General features: G+C 39.6%; 1 protein-coding gene across 5 annotated transcripts in view; it reads right to left on the bottom strand.

The window, feature by feature from the left end:
• Positions 1-5,837: 5,837 nt before the first annotated feature.
• LOC122789418 (protein diaphanous homolog 1-like) overlaps positions 5,838-10,472 on the bottom strand; it is a 320,618-nt gene continuing 315,983 nt past the window's right edge. For all 5 annotated transcript variants that reach the window (XM_044056861.1, XM_044056860.1, XM_044056858.1 and 2 more), the window contains exon 12: positions 5,838-8,494. In XM_044056861.1, coding sequence (XP_043912796.1) covers positions 7,124-8,494 — 1,371 coding nt within the window. In that variant the 3' untranslated portion in view covers positions 5,838-7,123. The remainder of the gene's footprint in view (positions 8,495-10,472) is intronic.

Raw genomic sequence — 10,472 nt, 5'->3', positions numbered from 1 at the left:
GAATCAGAGAAATCCTGACTTTCCCAATGAAAAAGCTCCCCAAGAGTATGCAAGTTTTCACCAAAAGAGAAATCCTCTGGAGGAGAAGCAGAAGAGAGTCCTCTGCATCAGAATCCTCATAGGTAGATGAGGGTAAATCCTGGTCATCACAGGAAACAAATTTCAGAATCTTGATCAGAAAAATCATAAGCAAATTCAGTCCTAGGTCTCTTAGAGGGGGAAGGTTTGCTTCCCCTGATTAAAATAATAAGGTCTTCAGCCATTATTTGTTTTTTAGGCATAGAGGCCTGACCATGCCGTCTGGGCGTTGGTTTTCTAGGCATGGATAGAGTTTTAGGCCTTGAGGAAGATGGCGTTGGTTTAATATTCAAGTCAGTAGGCCTGAATACACCCTTAGAAGCCGGTGCCTGCACAGCGGCTCCGGACCCATCCAAGGTAGAGACATCCGCAGGCTCCACAGTTGAAGCATCTCGCAGCATACCGAATGGGTCTCAGTAGATGCCTGCAAAATCTGAAGTAGCAGGTATCAGGGGCTGCGAAAGTGCCTCACTGAGTACTGGCGAACTGGTGACTAGCTTAGGAAAAGCGTCGTTGGCAGCTTTGGACCTAGGCGGCCTGTCTCTTTCAATCTGCATTTTGTTGGAATGTCAGTAGTCGAGTGGCTTACAGAAGCCATATCTGGGTAACTGAACAGAGTACCAAAATATTTAGAAGCATAAATATACAGACGATGGACAGTTCGTTGTTTAAATAAGGCACAAAACTGACCGCGAGGTACGTCGTGTTCAGGGCCAAGGCAAGGAATACAGTATGAATGAAAATCTTTAGGAGGTATTTGCTTTCCACAAGAAATACAATTATTGACTTTTTTCTGACATCGGTTTAGAACAAGAAAGTTTCCCCAACGGGGTACTTAGCTTTAGTTGAAGACTTAGGTTCTGAAACTCGAAAACGAAAATTTCAGGAGTCTGCCGACTGGCTCTTGCGAACTGCTTCTGCTTCAGGCACCGCACAGCAAGAAAGACTGATGTAATGGTGTCGGCTGCATGCTTTATACCCCTGACTACCTGACGTCATGGAAGATCAACTGACCGGCACAGGACCTAAGACCTAGATAATCAGGCCGACTGAGGGCTACTGCAAGCAGATAACCCAAATGTGATGACTGCAACAGTGAAACATGAAGAACATCAGGCTATATTTCATAATCAAAGATTGCTAAACACTTAAAACTTGAGGACTACACTCCAACAAATATGAGGCTTCAAACAAAATGTTGGGAGAACAAACAGGGTAATTCCAGGACTGACTGTAAAGTGCATGTGGGTGAAGTATAACACACATACACAAAAACAACAAAGCCTTGTATTATTTCCATTCAGCAAAACAGAAGAGGAAGCATATGATCCCAAAATGAAATCATTCACACTCCAAGAAAAGCACAGTCTTAAAACTGTACTTAGAGCAATGCGCCCTTAACACATGCAGAAACTGATACAGGGATGGTGGACATGCCTTACTAGGTATTGCAGTAAAGAATTCTGCATGATGCAGATCTGTTTTCTGATTATACAACAGAATAACCTGCTCATGACAGCACTGAGGAATACAGACAACAGAGATGTGGTATCTGAAATACTAACCAGTTAAATTTGAAAGGCTTAAAAATTTTGTGCGTCTCAATACCAAACTGTTTCTTGTGATACAGTTTAGCAAACCAATGTAACATTCTAGACTGCTAAACTTACATTGAAAATCTAACTCTAAAAACCATATAACCATTATTGGGGGCAAGTTAACGCACACTTTCTAATGGTGAACTAAGAAAGCACTCCATAAAACTTGGAATACACCAGTGTGCGCTCTCGTATGCTACTCTAAGCTTAAAAACACCATGCGACACTTCATTTTGTGTTTCCCCAGTAAAAAGGACCAATGCCAAACCTGATCAACTGCGCTTATAAATGCAACTTAATTTTTTAAATTAAATATACTTTTAATTTTTGATTGAGTAAGCAGAATTTCCTGTTATTTACAGTTTATTATATCATGTTATATTTTACATAGTCTGGAGTAAAAATTATGTAGTTTGTCTGCATTTCACGTTTTTTGTAAGGTTCTGTCTCTTCAAACTATGTTGGAGTGATTTACTTTGTGGAATTTTTCTATATTTTACATGGATGGATTGAACATATGTGACAGACTTTCACTGGACGTTTAACTAGTATTAAAAATCCTAGATAAACATGAATGAAAACTTAATACCAGAGAGAAAATAGTGTCCGTCAGACTGAATACTAACCACCTCATGTTATTAGTTTCTGCACATGCCCGAGTTTCATTACGAATGCCTTGGTTATCTGCATTCTAGTGGAACAAATTATGTATAGGATACATAACTGCCAAGTTATTTGTACTTATTCACACCTGTCCACGTTTTATTTCAGATGCTACAAAATGTGTTCCTCAGAATGGCAGTGTTTAATTTATGCAGTGTGGCACAGTACTTTTCAGTCTCCACCCCAAAACTGTTGCTTTCTTTGGGCCAGATTCAATCAAGTGTACACAATATGTATTCGAGAACATTTCGTGTACACTTAAAAAAAAATTCTACCACATTTTTTGTACCTTCTAGTCATGCAGAAAGATTATACTAAGTGTACATGTAGTCTACACTTTGTGGTAACCTTTATGAATCCCTGTCAATATTTAAAGCTGCAAGAAAATCAGTAGGAAAACAAATTACAAGGAAGAAAGTGTGAGTTATGCCTGTGTTGCCTGTTCACTCAGAACTGTGCACACTGTGTAGCTGTTACTGAATCCTGGGGGTCTGTGTAAATGTATATAATCCCTTTCTTGGTGAACATTTTTTATGTCTTAATTCCTACCATTCACTTCAAATGTAGGTGTTGATAATTTACCAACTGTGCATATGGGTCTTGCAAGTTTGGAGCATGGAACAAAAGCAAATGCGGCTTTCCAACAATGTCTGAGGACTTAGGAATACTTGTGATGTGTACTAACGAATAAATGTAGGTGCAGCTTTTACAGGACAGATACAGAATATTATATTTTGTTTAAACTGGGACATACCGGTGAGCAAGTAAAATACCAGTTATAAAAGTTTAGTAGATTCATAAAGCTTTCCAAACGATAGCTTGTATTTATCATTGTTATAACACTGAGCATGTAAATGACCAACATGATGATTCTAGCTTACAGAAAGAGAGCTTAAAGTTGCCAGGTAAGGAAGGCTAACAACACATACAGCCATTCTACACATTAGTTCCCACTGTGGCAGGGAAAAACTGAGGCAGCATTGCATTCTTAACTTGCTAACCAAATGGAAGATAAGTGCGACTTGGCCTGATAAGATTACAGCCTTAGGGGTTAGAAACATCCTTTACAGCACATGTCTTGTGACAGAACAGGATTGGTTGAAGAGGTCAGTATAAAAACAGCATGTATGGAAGTTATGACGTGCAGTGATTTTACCAGTTTTGCTCCCACTTTCATTACATGTTAACATCCAGCATGGAATGCAAGAGGAATGGAATGTGAAAGGAGAGATCAGGTGTATGGAAAGGCACCTTAAAAGTGGTTACAGCAGTATCGCTGCACAATACAGGACTTTATGCTTAGCTCAAATCAATCTCTTTGCAACATTTCACTTTAATAAAACCTAAAAGATAATACATGCTCTACTGGTTTCATTCTTAACCATGTTTCCTCTCCAACAGTAATAATTGCAAAAGAAAAATAATTCAGAAGAATCAGGACACAAAAAAGTACTTTTTAAATTAAATTTATTACTTTTTTTTACAAAAATGTTGATAATTATTACATAATATAATATTCAATACAAAACATTTTCTTTTTGTTACATTTTGTAATAAAGTGCAACTACACCAAAAAAGAACCAGTGGCAGAAAAAATGTGTGCGCGCAGAGCTGAGAAAAGGGTACACTGTACATTGCCATCAAGCCCTTTAAGTAGTGTCACATCAAAATCCACAGCAGAACTCCCCCAGAGAAGCAACCAACCAGGATACGCTCAGTAAAATAGAACTGCAACTGTCATCTGGGAGCAAATGTTACTGTACATAGGAATTTCTCAGACACCAGTGACATACTTCCTAAACAAATAACTCCAATTACTCCAGCAACTGCAAACTCAAAATATTGAGCTGGGATGAGATAGGGTAAAAGCTATGAACAAAATCTTATCTAGGAAGGGTGTAAGCTCAAGTCTGTTGAGTCATTGCATGGTCTTTCTATTGGTTTTTCACTCTAAACATGGATACAGCCCTTAGAATTAATTTGCAGTTACAGTGCTTTAAAACAGGTGTGTGTTGCCAGTCTCTAAGTGTTCCTTAATTCAGGAATCGAGCATGTCCCAAAAAGTGATCTACAATCACTTCTGTGTTTTGTGTACTTGAAAGAGTATTAACATCCACAAAGAAGTAACATGAGAGATCAGGATAAAAAAATACCACACTTGCCCAATAATGGCTCATTTCATACATGCAGCTTTTAAGACGTACTTTACCCATGTTCTGTCTTAACAGCTAGACATTACTGGTGACAACTGGACTTACATAAAAGGGAGAATGACTCCCCTGTTCATTCCTAATGTGTCCATGTTATGAAACTGCAATAGAACAATTCAGACGTAAATTTCCCAGCAAAAGTTGGCAAAACACTTCAACTGCACTGTCAAGAATCAAGTTTTTCTACAGTACAGAACAGATCCAAGTGCCTGAAGCATATCTGGGGAATGGGAGAATAAGGAGCTAAGGCACAACACTTTCTTCTGGTGTGAAGCTGGAGGAAATAAATGGATCTTCAGCCAAAAACATCCTCTGCTGAAGCCACAGACTACAGCCCACTGTTTAAATCACTGCATGACTAGAGGATTTTAACCCCAGTTTGCACTGTAATGCAGAAAGAACCTTCCAATAATTTCCTGCTCCACCCCTGGAGATATGGGTACCGATGAAAGAGCATTCACAGCAGGAATCTAGGCGAAAACATAGGACAAAAGAAAGGAAAGGGGGGGGACACAAGTCTCGAGTAAACCCTTGTGTAAAAGATTTCTTATAGTCTCATATCTCCCAAAGCACCTAGAGCCTTTGGTTGCTATAACATATTTCAAACATTGATGGTAATCATACCTAGAAAATTATCACCAGTGCTCACCTCCACCAGATCTTACTGCTGAGCTGGGGTTAATAAGTAGATAACCGCTAATTAAAAAAAAAAAAAAAAAAGTTTCAAAATGTAAAGCAGTTTGGGTGAAGGTACTCAAGTTGAGAACTGCTCCTGGTTCCCTGAACTAAACACATCTTTACCAACTTTTGAAAGCAACTATATTTAATGTCTTGTTAAGCTGTGAAATTTGGTATTACCTTAGTAAAAATTAACACACTTTATTACTCAGTCAAGCAAGTCACAGTACTTGCTTATGCTGAAGGTCAGATTGCCAAGTATCATCTACAGTACTTTTAGATGCATTTATTTTCATCTGCACTGGCTGTTGTTGAGAATAAATTATCAGTGACACTGTCACCTGCACCATGCACACGCACCTTTTATTCATTATGTCCATAATTACAGTAAACTCTAAAGACTGATACCACCTTGACCAATTTGTAAGATGATCTACTCTAGCCTCTCCACACAAAGCCTGTGTTTCATCCAAATGGTTAAGCTTCAATGTCATATACCTGTTAAGGTCTGAAGCCCACTCTACAAGCAAGGTGGTTCCACATGTGAAGTACATTAGCACTCTAAAGAAATAATACTCCATTTGTACATAAGACATAAATTAATCCATTGTTCATTTATACAAAAAGTAAACTTTTATTTTCACTGAGTTCAATATTAAATATTACAGGCCTGATGCTATATGGTGATTGTCAAAGCAGTCATGTTTTCAATAAACTCATTTACAGTGAAATGTTCTGTAAAACCACAAAGCCATTACTCACCAACTGCAGTAAGGCTGTTTACTCTTAGTTATGGTTGGTAGTTTTTGTTTTATGTACTCTATTGTCAGACAATAGCAGCAGTTTTAGTCATAACTTAGTAGGTTCTACTACAGTTACATTGTATAAAAGAGGAACTCCACATACCTTATCCCCATTGTTAACACCTAACAAAGCCACATGTGGAAATTCTTCAATGCAGTTTTATTCAGGAATGGATCACATGTTTTTTTTGTTTTGTTTTGGGTTTTTTGCTTGACTGCAACATATGTAGCTTTGACACAGAACCTCCCACTTAAACATAAATACGTGTAGATCAGTTTTTTTAACCTTTACACTTCACTCAACTGCTTAATAGCTGAGAAACAGGACAATATTCACAGCTTAGTTTAGACTACAAAAAGGCTTTACTTAAGTTATGGCAGCCTACTATTAATGTAGGCATCAGCCACCAAAGTTTAGAACCCAAAGCCCAAAGGCAGCAGCCACAAGACCAAACAAATGATAGCCTGCTACCATTTTATCAGCGACCTTACAGCAAGTAATCCAAAATTTGGATCTTCTACCAAAAGCTATGTAAGCACTCTAACAAGTGCTTTTCCTCCTCCTAAAGCAGTCATAGAAGTGCACTGTATCCAGCCTCTTTGAAATACTTGAAGGCAATAAAACTGTTTCCAACGTAGAGGATTTCAGCTGCAGGAGGTAGACTGTGTTGATACAATAAAAGCTGGAGCTACCTGTATATGGAATGAAAATTAATGCATGGGTCCAACGAACCACATCGCTAAATCTAGTGAGCCATGAATCCACAAGTCAATTAACTACTGAGGTGTGTAAAAAGGGATCCTGCCCCATTTCAGTAAGCAAAACTCAGATGGTCTTTTCAACCAAAATGAAATTCAAATGGAAATTTGTAAACATTTGAAACAGCTGTTGCTCACCATACCTGGATTGATTACCCTGCCACTTCTCCAATGCTTCCCATATCCTCACAGAAGGCACTAGTGAGTAGTTACTGAAGCCCATCCTCTCCCAAGTGCTTGTCTGCTAACCATTTCACCAAAACTCTTGACAAAATCCCATTCAAATTAAACAAGTCTAAAGGACCAACCCCATTTGGGGTATTAGATAGCCAAATTACCTCCATACTGGGAGAGTCTCAGGTTTGACCTTGGTTAGTTTGTTTTGTGCAATTTTCTGACTGGGTGTCACAGGTTCACTTTGTTTGACTGTCTTTACTGTTGGAGAAATGGGACTTCGAGGCTTAGGATTTGAAGTACTTTGTGAGGTCTTTGAAAGTATTAAGCGCCCAGGTCCAGGTGTTTGGGTATTGCGGGAAGGGCACCCAGTCACAGTAGTGTCTCTGCTGGAAATTTTCTTTGGTGGGGTGAGATTCTTTTGTGGAGATTGCACATCTTTTCTTATGTCCGGTTCTGTTTTGACAGGTCTATGTCTTATGATGTTCTCATGGGGTTTTAACTCAGAACCTGCAGAAAACTTTTTTTTTTCCTTCAGATTTGAAGTCTTTTTGCTGTCCGGTGAAGCTACTATGTTAGGCTTCCTGTCCACAGAGTTAACCCCTCCAGTACTAAAAAGTGGTTTAATGTTTCTGGTTGTAAGGGGCTCCACTGTAACTGCAGAACCTGATTTTAACCCTTTGTGTCTCTGATAAACAGGAATAGAAGTAGGACTGTTTCTGTGCTCGGAGACTGCCATTTTCATTGCAACGCCTATATCACCCACATTACTTTTCTCATCAATTAGTCTGGACATATCAAGATCATTTTGCTGAGGGCTAGAACTTGCACAATGAACTCCCTTTTCCTCTACCAAACTACTTCCTTCTCCATCACTATATTTTCTCACATTTTGCAATCTACTCACTTCCTCAGTACCTTCATTTTCTTTCATTTGCAGTCTTCTCCACCGTGAGCAAAGATTTTTAACTGCCCTTTTTCCCGCAATATTTTCATAAGATTTCAGTCCTTTTACTAGGGTCCGACATTCTACAGTTTCTCCCACTTTTGGAAACTCAGAATTTTGGGATACTGACTGGTGGTGTTTCTTTGAACTGTTCTCTGTAGTACCCTTTCTAGGCTTCGTAGGCACTATGGAGTCAGAAGTCTTATTTCTTTCTTCATGGACAACAGGATACCCCATCTGCTGGCTGAGGACTTTTTCTGACAACTCACGCAGGTGAACAGCACTAACATTAAATTCATTAGCCACTTCCTCTTGAACTTTTATAGATTCTGGTACCTCAGATAATGGTAGTGTGACTGGTGCAGGTGGACAAGAGACAGGGATCCCAAATGACCGAGACTTAGACCTGCGCCCACTGCGTTTGCTGCCTGCATTACGCAAGTTCCTTTCCAGTATTTGTGCTAACTCATCATGATCCAACTCTGCCTCACCAGATACACTCATAGAGGTAGAATTCCGTTTTTCAGCATGCTCCATTGCTTGTTTCAGACGTTTCTGCTCTGCAATTTCCCTATCACTGTTCTCCTGCAAAAGGGAAGAAACAATTTATCAGTTAAATAGCTCTATGCCCAATAGCTCAGATCAGCACATACAAAGTGTGTGTTAATACCTACTCAGCAGTTTCAGACCATTATCCTGCAGTAGTTAATACAATAAACACAAAGTTGCACACTATCGTCACATTGTCACATGACCATATCATGCATTACAATCTATGTTTTAGGGAACAAACATTTATCTATACTACATTTTTTTTTTGTTTTAGGTTGTTGTTCATCAGGTAAGCCAACTGCATATAATCTGTCTTTCCTGGAGTGACCTGGGAACAACAACCAGTTAAGTGACTTGCTCAAAGTTACACAATAGGCAAAAAAGTTGGAAAGAATCAAACTTGGGCATAGGAAGCAGCACAGAGCTTTAGTCTTCAGATCTAAGTGCCAGATTTTTAAAAATGCTGGATCACAACATTCATTGGCTGCACATTTTTTTTTTGCAGGGATGCCTGCACAATAATTATAGCAGGAAGAATGCAGTTTAATCATAAAATGCTAGTTATGATTAATGATAAAATTGCTTTCTGACGACTGGGGCATTCCATAAATCAGGTATTAATGGGGTGTAGCAGAATTAACTACATAAGAAGCTACCCAAGCAGTACTAAAAGTCATCAGGGGAAATCCACAACAATTAAGGTCAGGGGACCCCTGCCAAGATGGGAAGAGTCAAGGAAAACATTTACATAACGGTCAGAGCCTCAGCTGATTCAACAGCAATAAAATTCAAGATAATCACTGTAGACTTGATACAATCACAAGACCCCTAGCTGGAATCAACAAACCAGAGGCTGCAGCAGTGTTAGGAAAATAATATAGTACCACTTCTTGAAGGTGAAGCCAAACTGTTTTGGACCTACAAAACTTATGATTTGAATGCATTTCTAGCACAGCTACAAACACGCATTTAAAAGGTGGGTGGGGGACGACAACAGCGTTGCTCACAGTAGTTATTCTTCATCCTGACATATCCATCAATGCGCATCTTACTTACTGGCAGTGGTGCACAAGAATTTTCTACTTTGGCAAACTTGCTGCAAAATTAAAAGTATTAGCAAAATAATGACTTCTGTGCAAGTGAAACAGTGAAGTACTACATAGGTTCATACTAGGCTATCTGCCCTAGGGCATTTATAAGCCTAGCCAGAGTGTGTTTGGCTTTCGCCACCCATTTTTAAATTCATTTTGCTATGTCCTTTTTCGAGGTTAGTATACTGTGCCTCTGTCTAAGAGCGACACAGAAGTGATACTCAGGGTAAACCTACCATCTCCCATCCACTCATCAAGATTCCTCTTGAAGAGAGTCAATGAGGGACTCTGCCTAACCTGGACTGGGATTTTATTCCAGAGTGAAGGGAGCCTCTGGGTTATGAATCTGTCCCTCCAGCATGTCCTATTTATTTCAGTGCTGAGGCTCAAGTCTCTTGAGCAAGTAGCTCGATGGGATTTGGATTTTCTGAGGTGCAGCATGTCCATTAATTCCGGGTTGGACATGGCTTTATACGTCAGGCACAGATCGCCTCTGAGCAGGCGGTATGCCACTGAGTAGAGCTGGAGTTTCTTTAACCGGGCAGTATATGGCATCTGTTTGAGCCCTTTGATCCTCTTGGTGAGGTACTTTTGGGGTCTTTCCAGTTGCTGCAGGTGTCTGGTAAGGTACATCCCAAAAGGGGCATTGTACTCAATTATGGGCCTGATGAGTGACGAGGCACGATGACCTCCCCTGATCTAGATGCGAATCCCTTCATGATTAGGTGGGCTATATAAAATGTTTTTCCAACTACTTTGGCCACATGGTTGTCAAATGAGAGATTGCTATCAACTTGGGTCCCCAGGTCCCCAATTACTTCTTCTGTACTTAATGGATTACCACCTATGTGGTAATTTGTGGGCACTTTGTTTATGCCAAAGGGGATGACTATACACTTTTCGGTGTTTAGCTTGAAGCC

Source organism: Protopterus annectens, chromosome 14.part0, assembly GCF_019279795.1.
Source record: "Protopterus annectens isolate FY-2018-M chromosome 14.part0, PAN1.0, whole genome shotgun sequence".
In the NCBI taxonomy this organism is placed as follows: Eukaryota; Metazoa; Chordata; order Ceratodontiformes; family Protopteridae; genus Protopterus; species Protopterus annectens.
Note: the sequence above shows the minus strand (reverse complement) of the source record. Positions and strands in the feature narration are given on the sequence as shown.